Consider the following 14705-nt stretch of genomic DNA (forward strand, 5'->3'; position numbering starts at 1 on the left):
CATGGGCAGGATCAGGTGTACAGCTGTGCACAGCACCTGCACACCTGTGCATATCCATCTCTCTGCAGACACATCTGCCTACATCTGTTTCTTGCCCACATGCAAGCCTTGGGTCCACATACCTGTGTGTGCTGGCATCTTTTTGTACACACACTTGCTTGTCAGTGCACACCCACAAACCTTCCCTCACATCCTCACCCCCACACCAGTGCCCTTGCACACCCACATACCTGTGCATGTGCACCCTTCCATACACACTTTCCATCTCACCTTTAGGACATCCTGCCATCTCCTTTATATTCTGGCTTGCAAAGAACATCATGCCAGCAGGTGAGGAGGCTTTGCTGTCCCTAGGCATGTGGGTGTGTGTCACAGCGGTTCAAGTCCTGGGAAAGCATTCCTCACCAGCTGGCACACTCAGCTGGGGTCTGACCCTCAGCCCCAAGTATCTGAGCAAATGCGAGGGAGCTGGCAGGTATGTTCCAGCATTAGCCTGTGGAGAGCCTGGCATCCTTCCTGTTTGGATCGTGGACCTGGGGGGTCCTGTGGCATAAGGATCAGGGACAAGCAGGTCAACTCAAGTGTAAACCAGGGGCACTGGAGCCTAGTCCTGTGCCAAATCGCTGCTGGGTACCAGCTGGGAGGGCCCTAACCTTAGTCCATTCTACATAGCACTAGGCAAGCAAACCGCGTAGCCTAAGCCCGCACTTACTATCTCTCCCCATGCAGGTCTGTCACCGGGTGTTTATTTTCCAGCCTAATTTGTTTCAACAGCTTGATTTCCGCAAAGAAGTGTTGGGCTCCCTGGGCAACGTTTCCCGGGGCCGACTGTCCCGCGCGGACCGGCAGCATCCCCTCCGACAGCGGCGGCCGCTCATCGCTGCCCCCTCTTCCCGCCGCCGCCAGCACAACCGGCCCCGACGGCGGCGAGCTCTACGGGGAGGCGCGTTAAATGCCCGTGCCCCGATGCCCGCACCGGGATCCCGGAGACGACCCAGCTTCGCTCGGTGCCCGTCAGTCCTCCGGAGCTGTGAGCTCTCGACGGCGGTGGCTCCGCGGCGTCCCAGACGGCGCTGGGGACGGGGACCAGCGGAGAGGGGCGGGAGGGGGGTGCCGGGCAGGGCGCTCTTCCTACCCGCAGCGGCAGCGGCGGCACGCCCGGCCCTGCCCGCGCCTCCCGGGCGGCGGGGCGTAGCAGGGGGAGTGCCGGCCGCCCGGGAACGGAGCTGCCGGACACCGCGGCATAAAAGCCGCGGTCGTGCCCCGCTGCGCTTCCTCGGCTCGGCTCGGCTCGGCTCGGCTCGGCTCGGCTCGGCTCGGCTCGGCTCGGCTCGGCTCGGCTCGGTCCGGGGCGGAGCCGCTCTGACGGCCACATGACGGCCGAGAGCCGGCTGCCGCCGGGCCCCCCGCCGCCGCCACCGCCGTTGAAGGCGGAGGCGGTGCCGCCGGGAGAGGAGGAGGCGGCGGCGGCGGGGGTGCGGGGCGGGCGGCGTCGCCGCAAGCGTCCGGCGGAGCGGGGCAAGCCGCCGTACAGCTACATCGCCCTCATCGCCATGGCCATCGGGCAGGCGCCCGAGCGGCGACTGACGCTCGGCGGCATCTACCGCTTCATTACCGAGCGGTTCCCTTTCTACCGCGACAGCCCCCGCAAGTGGCAGAACAGCATCCGCCACAACCTCACCCTCAATGACTGCTTTGTCAAGGTGCCACGGGAGCCCGGCCGCCCCGGCAAGGGCAACTACTGGACGCTGGACCCTCACGCCCGCGACATGTTCGAGAGCGGGTCCTTCCTCCGCCGCAGAAAACGTTTCAAACGCAGCGACCTCTCCACCTACCCGGCCTTCCTCGCCGAGCGCCCCGCCGCTCCCTGCCGCCTCCTCTCGCTGCCCGCCCCGCCGCCCCCCGCCGACCTGCCCCCGGCACCCGCCGCCACCTCCTGCGCCTTTGCCACCGCCTTCCCCGCGCAGGGCTGCGCCTCCGCCTCTCTGCCTCACGCCTACGCCCCGCTGCCCACCGCTCCCGGGCCCTACGCGCCCGGGGGCCACGGGCCGCTGTACGCGCCGTCGGGGCGCATCGTGCTGCCTGCCTCTTCTCCCGGCCCCACTACGCTCTACGGCCGCCGCTCCCCTGCACCCTACCCGCCGCTGCCCCACGCCTACGGCGCCGGAGGGCAGCTGAGTGCCGCCGAGCCCGCACCGCGACACGGCACCTACCCTGGAGGCCCCGACAGGTTCGTCCCGGCGCTCTGACCTATCCCGGAGGAGCCCGACAGAGCAGACCGGAGACCGGGAGACGACGGAGTGCGGGGGTTGCCCGGCACGGCTGCTCTCGGCGCTGCCCGGGAAGATGCTGAAGAACCTTGGGCTGTACCTATGCATTCTGCCATCTGCCCAGGCTTCCTGGCAAGGAGTGTTGCAGTCAGCCCTGGGGACCTGGGGTGTCCTGTCCAGCCCTGTCTGCTCTCGGCAGAAAAGTCCTAGGGACTCCCAAGTGCTTGGATGGGGCAAGCAGTCTCTTCTTCTACAGGCCTTCCTGGAGCAGGTGCTCAAAGCTTCCTGCCAGGCTCCCACCCTCCCACACATCCAACCGGGCCCCTCTGGTCTACCCAGGAAGATTTCATGTTTAAAAGTCTGCTGTTGATGATTTTTTTTTTTTTTAAAGAGAATTAAATGTCTGTTGATGAGGTGAAGGAGGGAGGGAAGAGGAAGCATTCCCTGGCCTCGTGCAGGCAAAGCTATAAAAGCAGAATGGTGGCACTGATGTGGTGGCATGTCCCTGATGGCTATTGCTTTAGTCCCAGGCTTTACACCAGCAGTGTGACCAAGGCTGGAGAAGGTTTGGATGCCAGGTCTGCAGAAAAAAGCATCAAGTCATATCCTTCGAGGTGTTGTGCTCTGTGCTGCAGGGATGGGAACAGTGGTGGGCTTGGAACTACAAAAATTTCTACCCATGAGCATGCCCAGCCCTTGGAAGAGGGACACAGGGAGGCTGTGGGACCTCTGCCGCTGGAGGTCTTTCCAACTTAATTGGACAGAGCCTGATCTGCCTCTGAAGTCATAGCCAACATTGAATCTGGACTTGTTTTGAATGGAGACCTGATCCTGAGGTCTGCAGAGGTACTTACAGCCTAAATTACTTTGATCCCAAGATCAGCCCAGCTCTGTCTGTAGCCTAGAGAACTTGGTATATATAGGAGAAAACTTTTGTTTCTGGAACACAAGAGGCATGATATGGTGCCTTTTCATCTTCAGTTGCTCCTCTTTCAAGCTTTCTGGGGATGGAAAAGAGTCTAGAGAAGATATGGAGAGGGAAAACTAATAGGAATGTCTGTGAGACAAAAGCTTGAAACTAGATTTGTGGGGAAACTCAAGCATACCCCTCCTACCACCCTGGAAAGGGGTCTGGAGCAGTAGTGGGTACCCAGGGCTCTGCCTGGGGCTGTGGGTGTAGAGGGAGCTGACACAGCCCTGCTCCCAGGTGTTCTTATACAGCTCCTTTTTCCCATGGAGGTGGGGAACCTGTGTATCCAGAGCCAGGAGGAGGTTGGTGAGAAGATCCTGCAGTGTGGTGGGGCCTTGTATGGGGAGAGGAAGCAAGAAAGTGCAGCCAAGACCTCAACAGGAACTTTGGAAGAACAGATGGGGTGCACGTACACCAGAGTCTCTCTCACCAGAGAAGGGTATAGATCATAGTATAACTCAGGTTAGAAAAGATCTTGGGAAATTTCTGTTCCAATCTGGTATCCAAATCAGGGTCAGCTATGATTCAGAGCAGTAGACTTAGCTCTATGTAGTTAAGTGTTCCATCACCTCCAAGGATGGAGAAAGCACAGTCTCTTTGGGCAACCTGGATGTCCTTGCTGGGGAGAAGTTTCTCCTTGTACCCTTCATTTAGCACTTCTCTAGTCTCATTTCATGTTTACTATCTCTTGTCCTACTTCTGTGCTTTGCTGCAAAGAGTTTTTGATCCCATTAAGACACCTGTATCTTCTGCTCTCCGTTTTTCAGATGAGGTCCCCAGCAAGATGAAATTTGTGTAGAGGCAGCTTTCTTGCTTTCTGTGGGAGCTGTGGTCCACATATCCAGGTGGGACATGAGGGGGGAAATGGAGTGGAGCAGGAAGGTGGTTGGGTGTCCTCACAGCACAGCTTTGTGTGGAGAAAAGTAAAGCCCTCTGCAGTAGGTGGGCAGGAGAAGTTGTACCTTCCGCGGGGCTGTGAGGTAGGAGATGAGTTTTGGATTCAAGGTTTCAGAGTGCCAGAGATGGCACATGGTGAGGCAGTGTCTGGGCTGAGAGGCTGAGAGTGACCTGATAGCACTGCCCTGTGTCCGTGTCTGTGGCACTGCAGGAAGCTGCTGTCTGTACACAGAGCTGGGAAGGCTGCTCCATGTACGGAGCCAGTGTGGGTCAAGAACAGACAGCAAGTGTAAGCACCACTCAACTCTTTGGCCTGCTGAGGTCAGTCAGATTTTTCCCTTCCTATCCTTTCTGGAGAGTTACATTGTGTCTTCCTTGTTCTTCCTGGTCCTGGCACATCCAGAAGCTGCTACCATCCTGGAAAGAGCTGTCTCAGCCAGGGGCAGGTCTCCCCAGCAGCTGTGCTAACACCTCTCCCAGCTCTCCCTTCACCATCTGGAAGAGGATCTGTACACTTATCTGTGCCAGCTCCTAGTATTTTAGATAGCTGCCGGCTCTGCTTTCATTGCCTGCAAAGACTGGACTGTGTCTCTTTGACAGAAAGCCCTGCCAACCTCTTGCTCATTTGAGGGTAGCTGGGAGAAGAGCTGTCCTGCCTTTTAATGCCTTTCTTTCCTTCCTGTAGAAGCAGTTATCAATGTGGACCAGATAATTTTCATGGAATCATAGCAGTGCTGGGTTGGAAGGGACTCATCAGGATCATCAAGCCCAGCTCCTGTACCTTTGCAGGACACCCCAAGAATCATACCATGTGCCTGAGAGTATAATACGAATGCTTCTTGAACTCTCTCAGCCTTGGTGCTTGCTCCCTGGAGAGCCTGTTCCAGTGCTCAGCCACCGTGAATCTTGCCATTGGTCAAGAGAGTGAAGAGCTTAGATGTCTTCTGGCCCTTGTTCCTCTAATTTTGTTTTCTGCTTCAGCCCTCCTGCCAGTTTAGAGTTCAGTCTAAGAAAAGGTCACCAGTGATGATACAGGTTTTGAGGAAGATGCTTCTGAACTCAGATAGCATCTGGAGGCAGTTCAGAAAGCAAAACTCAGTGTCTGAAGGACAGGCCTGACAGATCTTGGTGACTTAGAATGCACAGATTGGGTAGGTTCAGTTGTGTATTGTTTGCAGAGAAGGTCTAGATCCTTGTTCTTTTTTCTCTCCAGATCTTTTATACCTACAAACTAGGGAAACTGGGCATATCTAGATGGTAATTTTTTTGCAGCAGGTACAGTGATGAGCTTGCTGTATTAAGAACCTGAGACATGGTCAAAAACTGCTTAAACTGCAGTCACAAACAGCTAGAAACCCTGGTCAGTACTGAAGAGCTACTGGGACCATTCAAGGGACTCTATATCTGTGTGGGGTTGGTGCTTCGAGCTTTTTGAGGCAAAACTAGACAAAGCTGTACCTGTCCTTTGCTAGTGCTGGCAGTGCTCCAACCTCCTGCTTGCAGCAGGCCTGGAGACTCCTGCAAACCCTTCTCACCAGCTCTGCTGTGGTTTTGTGGCTATTCTAACCTCTCTGAGCTGTCCTGTAGGCTCAGGTGCCAAGGGTGTGCTGAACACTGTGGGTCTGTCCAGGCTGTGCCTTGTGGTGCCCCTGTGCCCATGTGTGACATGGGACTGCCTGACCACTGACAGAGGAAGATATGCTTGTCATATCCTTGGGGAGCCATGGGGTTGGGTCTCTGTGAGGATATGGGGATATGCCAAGGGGATATGTTAGACAATTGGATCTCAGTTATTCTTGTGCCACGGGGATATGTTAAACATGTGGGTCTCAATGTGTTTTTGTCTGGCACGTTGCTTGTAATTCTCAGGCACCACCAAGAATAACAAAAAGATTTGATTTCTGTAAGTTTTATTGTAAATATCTGAGAGCCTTCCTTTTAGCAAAGTTAGTCTTTTGATTTCTGTCAGAAGAGTCCAATAAATCTGGATTGTAAACCTGTATGAAACTCTTAAGTGTGAGCACTGATAGAAGAGAAAGGGGCCTTGAAAATGGTCATTCCTCAAAGGACAGAGCCTCTCAGTTCCTCTTCTGCCCAGGTTCTGGTATAGTCAGGCCCTGAGCAGACTTTGAGAAAGAAGGTGACTGAACAGTCTAGGAGAACATTATATTCTGTAATTCTGTACTTGAGATTTTTTTTTTTGTATTTACTCTTCTACTTCATTTGAAATGGAAATAAATATTTGCATTTTTTGTAATAAAGTGTCTCTGAGTTTACTCTTTCAAGCTTTCCTTGTACTCTTGAGACTGGGAGACATACAGAAACATGTGTGACCTGTGCTGCCCATTGGTATTTTTTGGTCTGCTGGGTTGCTGAAGACATCAGAGGGAAGGAGGAGGGAGGGTCAGCAGCACCAGGCTACAGGTGGCATATCAAACATCCACAACCCCTTGAGTCACCAGTCTGATTTGAGGGTGTCCTGTCAGGCCACAAGCATTCCCCAGACATCAATGCATGGCTCCATCCCAGCCGCGTGTCTCTGCTAGAAAAAGGGACAGGTAGGGAAGGCTACTACCTGTGAGAGGAACAGAAGCTCAGAGATGGGCAAGGGGATTGTGGTTGGCATTAATTACTGTCTGATGCTCCAACATGGAGCTGGGCTAGCTAGAGAAGATGTTACTGCTGGAAACATTATGTTGCCTGTCCTGTGGCAGCAGCACCAGAAATGCTTGGTCTTGCCTCCTGCACCCCAGGCCAGTTAGTTTTTTTTTTGCTGCAGAGATGGAGTTCTCGCAGCCGCAGGCTGACACTGTGCTCACCTTATGCAATGGCAACACCTGTGGGAGCAATTCATCAAGCAGCAACCATAGCTAATAGGGGGTGTAACTGGCCTTCAGAGGCAACTCCACACCTCAGGATGATGAACTGGCTTGCACATGGGCAAGATGATGGCAGATGTTGCCCCTTCTCCTGCTGAGAGGGTGGTGACTGGCTTCCTGAGGGTGTTTGGGAGATAGGGAATTCTGCAGCTGTTGCCCTGTCAACAGCCTGGAGGGCGATGAATGAGATGTGAACAGGTAGTTTAATCTGCCAAGTTACCAAAAAGCAGATAGGAAAATGTTCTTCAATAGCTTTGTGACTCTCAAGTATGATTTATCTGCCTTTGAAAGTGAAAAGAAGTGGATCAAATCTATGAGAAAGAGGAGGCAGGGGAGGCCCCTGCCATTTGGCCAGGAGGGAGTACCTTGGAGGGAGTCCAGAGCTTTGTGAGTTGTAATTGTAGGGCAGTCTGTGTAGCTGGAGCTGGGCTTCAGCTGTATCCTTTACCTACAGCTGCCATGTCAGTGACCAGAGAGGGCATCCCACTCATGTGGGACCTGGAAGGGAATTAATGTGAGCACAGGAAGGCTGATGGGGCTCTGACTTTACAGAGTATGGTGTATAAGAATACAATGGCTCATGTTGGCACAAAGAACAACTTTACACACTTGTCTTGATGTAATCCTGAAGCCTTGATTTGCTGGAAGCCCTCTCTAGACAGCAGAGCTGATTTCTTAACTCAGTCCAGTTGAAATGTATGTTTTCTCATGTCCAAGGTCAAGAAGTCAAGGTGGGAGATGGTGGCATGTGCTATACCTGGAAGCTAGTGTTATTTATGGCAGTTACTTTTGGATGTGGTGCAGTCATCCAACCCCTCTTTGGGCAAAGTTATGGGAGGGATGCCATAAAGTCAGGGCTGCCAGACTCAACTCTCACTGCTTCTGCAGCATTGGAATACAGGGTGCAGCTGGCCAACATGAAGTACTCAGGCCACACTTCTTGGGCTAAGAGGAAAAGAGGCTATTAACAGGAAGTTAATAGGGCTATTGTACGCTCTGGCTGAAAATGGCAGTGGAAAGGAGGCAGGAATATTAACTGTGGGCTGGCACAGAAGAGCTTACTGAGCTCACTGCTATCCCTTCTCTGATGCCAGGAAGATTCATTAGCCATTTAAGAATTTGGAAAGCTGTTGTCTGGATGTGAACTGTGCAAAGAGATCCTCATTGATTAAGGAACAGCTTCTGACCTTTTTTGTTCAGTATCAGCACTAGAGCTCTTGGTCCGATCGCTGAGACACAGCTTGCTTGGTGCATGAACCACTCTGAGTCAATTATCCCTGTGGCTGGCTCTTGCAAGGACACCATCTGCATCTCAGGTTGACCTCTTCCACTTGGGAAAAGGTGCTCATGAATCCAGGCTGTCAACTTCTGAGGTTAACAAATGATGTCTGAGGCCTTGTATCACTTCTACAGCCATAAGTTTTAAGACATAGCCTCTCATCAGGCTCACTGGAGTGCTGGCCCTAGAGGTAGCCAATTAAATAGGGGCTCCCTAGCCACTCTTCGTCTGTTCTCAGGTTTACAGTGGCAAGAATAACAGGGGAGGAAGACTTACAGGGTATCAGCATTTGATATCTTCAACGGGCAGACCATGATGTTTTCAGAGAAGGCTTCCTTCCCTTCATCAGGAGGTGCATACTGATGATGATGGTTTCTTCCTTCTCCATCTTTGGGTACACTAGAGTTTATTGCTGTATGTGTATTCTTTTTCAGCAGTTCTCAAATTGTTTTGGTGATTTGGGTTTTTTTTTGTTTGTTTTTTTTGTTCTTCTTGTTTCCTCTAAAATTGCCTTTACTTGAATAACATGGGCTTGCATTTCTGCAGCAATGAGTACCTGACCATTACAATAGACCTGGACACTGGAGTTACAGACAGATCGGGCCACACAGAATAAATGCCTAAGTGAGAAGTGCCACCCTGTCACGGTGTGAGAGGCCATGCCTGGGTATTATTGTTGATGTTGATGTCTTTTTCATGGAGGAAGCAGAGGATGATTCAGAGCTTTGTCCTTTATGCAGGAAACATTTGTTTAAAAAAAAAAAAAGTTTTCCTTCTTCGGTAATTTCTTTTGCATTTTGTTTTCATTGAGGTTTCCTCCACAATTATCTTCTGGAGAAAAGACAAAAGAAAAGGTCTCTTGAAGCAACCAGAGAAAATGGTTTCATGCCTTCCCACTTAAGTGGATGTAAGATATAATACCTCTCTGCCACAACAGGAATTGAACTTAAATCCAGGAAGACCTTACACAGCTGGGGAGACCTCATAGCACCTTCCACTATCTAAAGGAGGCCTACAGGAAAATAGGAGAGGGACTTTTGACAAGAGCCATGTGCTAGGACAAAGGACAATGATTTCAAAGTGAAGAAAGGTAGCTTTAGATCAGGTATTTAGAAGAAATTCCTGTGATGGTGGTGAGGCACAGGCACAGGTTGCCCAGAGAAGCTATGGATGCTCCATCCCCGGACGTGTTCAAAGCCAGGCTGGATGGGACTGTGGACAATCAGGGGGGAGAAGAGATGATCTTTTCAACGCAAACTATTCGGTGCTGCCGCTAGGGAGCACTGCCGGCCTCACCGGGACGGACGGAGCGGGGCGCACGGCAGGAAAAGCGGATCGGCCGGTTCGGGTCCCTGCGGGCGGAGGCTCGTCCTGTGCAGAGCGTGGTGCCGAGCTCCAAAGGCGCACACGAGAATTGCGCCTCCAGCCCGCCGTCCGAGTTTGGGCCAACATGCAGCCGTGCCCAGGTGAAACAGAGATTTTTAGAGTTAGGTTAACAAAATAAATTAAGCATTTATAATTTAGCTTGTAGAGTTATGTGTTGAATTTTAACCTTTTACTTAAGAAACCTCTGCCTGGTACAAAAGGCATAGGAAAATGCAAATTTCTGAAGCTTCTTGCATAAAGAACAATACCAGAAGAGGCAAAGAACCCAGATAAAGAAGCTCCTCTGTCTCCAAGCCTATCAAGACTGACAGACCTACTCAGATAAGCACTAAAGGACTGAAAGCGCACGCGCAGAGAGGAAAAGTTCAAAAGGTCAATCATGAGGAAGACCACAATCTTCAGCCTCAGGACCACCGAGAGACCCCCGTGCGACCACCACAGCAAACCACGCGTGCCCAGAAGGGCGTGGACTTATTTAGCATGAGAGGCGAGGACAGGCGGGGCCAGGGGTTGAATATGCATTAAAAAGTTGTGCAATGTATTGCATATGGAATATCTTTGAGAATAAAGGTGTGGGTCAGACTGAAGCTCGGGGCACAAGTTTTGGAGAGCTATCTCACTTGTGCCGGGCGCCGACATACATACCCACTTCATAACTACCCCAGGTTGTGGAGTCTATTTATTTATTCCGCGTATCGCTTCACAGGGGCATGTGATTAATACTGCACCCAAGCTCCGCTTTAGTGCTTTCATGATTTTCCAGAGAGATGGGTCGGTAGAGGAGAGAGTTGATAAAAGTGTCATTATAAAGCCTGCAAAGCACAGATCACACTGTTTACCACACAAGCTATATCCTGGTTTCTTCATTTTTTCTGTGTCCTGTCAGTGAAAACCTCAGGTTGTCTGAGGAAGACACAGGCACAGCTCATGCTCAGCACCCCAAGTCCATCTTGATGAACTGAATTTCAGGCAGTGGGCTTAGACAAGTGGCCATTCCCCCTGCCTTATGTGAGCCCACAGCAGGAATACTGGATTCAGTTAGGGGAACCCAGTGCCAGAAAGTCATTCTTATATTGGAGCTCAGCTGAGGCCATCAAGGCAGGGAGCTGGTGTGTAGACAGACTGAAGGTATCAGGGTTGTTCTCATGGAGAGCAGGTGAGCCTGGAATCTAACTTGCAGTCTGAAAGAGTGTTACAGAGTAGATGGAGCTGGAGTCCAGCTGACACTAAGATGGAGCAAGAGGGCACTAAGATAGAGAAAGGGCAAGGAGCTAAAGCTGTGCTGAGGGAAAGCCTGGTGGGACATAAAGGAAAAACATTCTTTCCTTGAAAGTGGGGCAGCCTTGGGTTGAGGACAAGAGGGGGATGATCTCATGTCTTGGAGAAGGTCAGCACTTGACTGGAGAAAGCCCAAAGCAGGCTGGTCAGATTTAGCCATGCTCTGAGTAGGGGTTGGACCAAGATCTCCAGAAATCTCTCCTCACTTAACTTTTCCTAAAGTTAAATGATTTCCTGGTGGAACAGGAGAGTCAGGTCAGGTGGTGGAGCACTGATGAGCCTAGCTTGGCACACATCTCTGGTCTGTGGCAGCCCTGGCAGCATTATAAAAGTATTTATTTAAATAATGAACACAGGATGGGAAGGAGCAGAGCTAACAAGTTCTGAGCAGGAAGTGGTGGCCAAAAAGGGAGGGGTACTTGCTGTCTCCAGGATTTACTGCTTAAAGTCAATATTTGTAAATCGATTAGCAAATGCTTCTTATCATGCAAGACTAGGCACTTATGGGGTGGAATGGCTTTCATTGACCTGTGGTGGCTTCTGGTTGTAAGTCGCTTGCCAACTTCTTTCTGCTGAGGCTTAGATACAACTTCACTTCTGCCAAGGACAGGAAGATCCTTCTGGTTCAAAACATCGCCCATGAGCAACAGCCTGCCACAGATCACCCCTGACTTTCAGCAAATGTGGGGGAGCCCATATATTAAGAGTTAATTTGAGAAGTGGGAAGCCAGGGTGCATAAACAAAACAACTTCCCTTGTCCCATAGAGCTGGAAGCATATTTCCTGAAAGGATACTGAAAGGTAATCAGCATGACAGAGGACAATCTGGTTCTCCAGGATATGATGTTAGGTTTCCTCTTCTTAGTGCTCGTGTTATGGCTGTCAGCACTCAGGATGGCTTCTTGTGCTCTGCAGGAGAGGGGGTCAGCACCTGAAGCCTTGAGAAAAGCTCACAGGAGCATGTTTAGTCCAGGCCGGTTGACATTAACTAATATCCTGCTGAATCTCACTAGTGAGGAGACAACTACAGTGCTCGTGTCCACCGTGTACCACAACATGCCTTCATCTCTGTGCCTCAAGGAGCAGGTCAGAGCATCCTGGAGGAGCCTCAGGCAGCCCTGCCAGTTTACAGCACACCAAGGATCACTGTGTCAGGCACTTACCTGGCTCCCTGTGCTGGCCCCATAGCTCCCTGAACCCATATCTTTCTCTTTGCCAGTAAGGAGGCTGCAGTCAGTTAAAGATCTCTGGCCTTCCCCAGACTTCCCCTGAATGTCAGAACCAGACCATAGTGTCATCCAGTTTTCACCCAGAGGGTGAAAATTTACTTTATTGGACTCTTTGTCAATGGCCCTGGGTAAAGACATCTGTCTTGGATTCAGGAAGGAGGGAAGAAAGGGAGAAGGTGACTTGTTGCACTTGCAAAAAGCAGCCTCCCTGTCGATTTCTCTGGGTTCTGAAGGTCAGGGTGACCCCGAGATTGTAAAGAGTCTTTGCTTCCCTAGCCCAAAGCAGCCAAAGAAGGAGCCTGGAATGCATCCAATTGAGTTTTCAAGGTTGTTTATTTCTTATCTAAACATTCTCTGACCTGCCGAGCTTTGCCTAGCAAGGAGGCCATAGCATTCTGCCCCGAGCCTCGGGCGGCTCCCACCTTATATACTCACAACTACATGTCTATGTTTACAATTTATTACCAATTCCCATCATCTATGTTAGACAGTGAATCTCTACCTTGAACCAATAGAAAAGTGTCACCATCACACCAAGACATGGAGGACAAGAAGAAGGAAAAGAAGGCTAGGACATGACCAAATTCCTTCATCTTATACCCCCTTGAACCCCATTCAAAAAATCCCAAAATTCTACTTTTCCACCCTGTGTTTGTTCAAATATCACACTACTAAAACCCTTGTGGCTTGTAATTCCTCATACAAAATTGACAGCCTTTTCCACAGGCTAAAATCGAAGCCACAGATGTTTTTGACTTCATGTCAGGGTCTCCAAGACCCCTGCCAGGGTCTTGAGACAGCCAGGGCAGCCAGAGGGATGTCCTGGACTCCGACATCTCCCTATCCTAGATACAGCTGTCCTTGCCAGCCTCCCTAGCTCCATTCAGGCAGCAGAACCTACCTCAGGGGTACACAGGGACCACCATGAGTCCAGCCTCACACCTGAACTCCATCTGTATAAGCAAGAGCTCTGTTATCTGTCCTCTCAACAGCGGAAGAACCAGTGCATGGCGAGTGAAAGCGTTGATTAGGAGGACTTCCTTTTGTTCAGTTTGTGATAAGATTTGTTGTTTGCACAGGCACACCTTTCTTACTGTCTGCCAAAGAAGACAAAGTAAGAGCAGCTCTAAGAGAGAGTGTGCACTACCTGGGATGACTCCAGGACTTCCTAGCCACCAAAGGCATCTCCACAGAGATGGACAGAGGTGCTTGCTCTGGTTCCTGCACATCTCTGCCCTCAGGGAGCTCTCCCAGCCCTTCCAGTGCAAGGATTAGCACTGCTGCCCATGTGTGCATCAAGAGTGAGTGTTGCCCCATATTCATGGACACCTCACTCTGCCAGGCCTTCATCACCTCCTACAGCTCCACTTCACAAAGGAGAAGGTGGAATACAGTTGTTCTGTGCCCTCCTTGATTGATGTGAGCTGTAAGATGAATCTAAACCTCCCCAGAAGTTTCTTCTCAAAAAAATCTAAAGGGCTCTGGAAGTCAGGAGAGTCTAAATGTCTGCAGATGTGGGCAGTATGGCTGATTCCCCATCCCTGTCAGCACTACAGAGGATCAGAAGGAAGGGCCACTGGCTCTTGCTGGTCTCTGCCATGGCACATGTGGGGCTCCACCAGGTGGAAGGGTCTCCTGGCCTGCCTGGCAGCAGCCACAGCCCAGCCTTTCTGCAGCACGGTGTGGGCACCACACTTGCAGGAGGACCCCAGCACAACTGTTGTGCTGTTGCTCATCCATAACATGACCTCCAGCCTCTGGCTCTACTTCAGGCCAATGCAGCCTCAGCTGCCTTCCCCCAGTGCCTTGGTTTAAGAGCAAACCTCACAGACAGAAGTTCCTTCCATGCTGCAGGGCTTCCACAAGGCCCTCTTATACCTTAGATATTTGGGGTTGTGGGTAAGGTTTGAGTGGTTCATGGTAGAAGCTGAGAGATCTTGTTCAGCTGCCACCAGTATCAGTGGCTCAAGCTCAATACTGTGGCACAGAGCCTCGAGGGCTCTGGGACAGCAGCAGCAACATGTTCAGAGACATAAGAAAATCCCCGAAATCAGGGGTGCCTGCAGGATCCGGCCAGCCTTGTGCTCTGGGAGACAGGCCCTTGGGAAGTCAGACAATGGCAATATGACCTCCACTCCTCCTCAAGAGGAGAAGGATCCTCTGTGTCAGGATACTACAGGAATATAAGAGAGCCTCTTCCCTCTTCCCTCTCTTACATCAAGAGAGACTCTTCCCTTCCAAGAGCAAGAACCACAAGACCTAAAATATGGGGAGAGACACAGGGTGCCCCATTACCTCCCGGCTTCAGGAGAAATCCTGTGTGAAGACTGGGGAGACAGGAAGACAATGATTGTGCAGAGTGTCGCTTGTCTTTGCTCCAAATGGCATTTTCCTGACAAAAGTGTATAATTCAGCCAAGTTTCAGCCCAATGCACTCAGCTTTTAAACCATCTTTTGTTTGTCTTACAAGGTGAGAGTGAAGCTGCCCAGAAATTAAAACAAAAAAATATTTCCAGC

At 51.2% G+C, this 14705-nt stretch overlaps 1 protein-coding gene across 1 annotated transcript; it reads left to right on the top strand.

The window, feature by feature from the left end:
* The first annotated feature begins 1373 nt into the window (after positions 1-1373).
* FOXE1 (forkhead box E1) lies at positions 1374-2249 on the top strand. Its single transcript, XM_053932638.1, has one exon. It carries the CDS (start codon positions 1374-1376, stop codon positions 2247-2249), a length of 876 nt encoding a protein of 291 aa, XP_053788613.1.
* The last annotated feature ends 12456 nt before the right edge of the window (positions 2250-14705 follow it).

The sequence above is a fragment of the Vidua chalybeata genome, chromosome Z (assembly GCF_026979565.1).
Source record: "Vidua chalybeata isolate OUT-0048 chromosome Z, bVidCha1 merged haplotype, whole genome shotgun sequence".
NCBI lineage: Eukaryota > Metazoa > Chordata > Aves > Passeriformes > Viduidae > Vidua > Vidua chalybeata.

Bases quoted from the DNA above. Each gene is read 5' to 3' on its own strand.
- FOXE1 (XM_053932638.1), top strand. From the start codon at position 1,374: ATGACGGCCGAGAGCCGGCTGCCGCCGGGCCCCCCGCCGCCGCCACCG.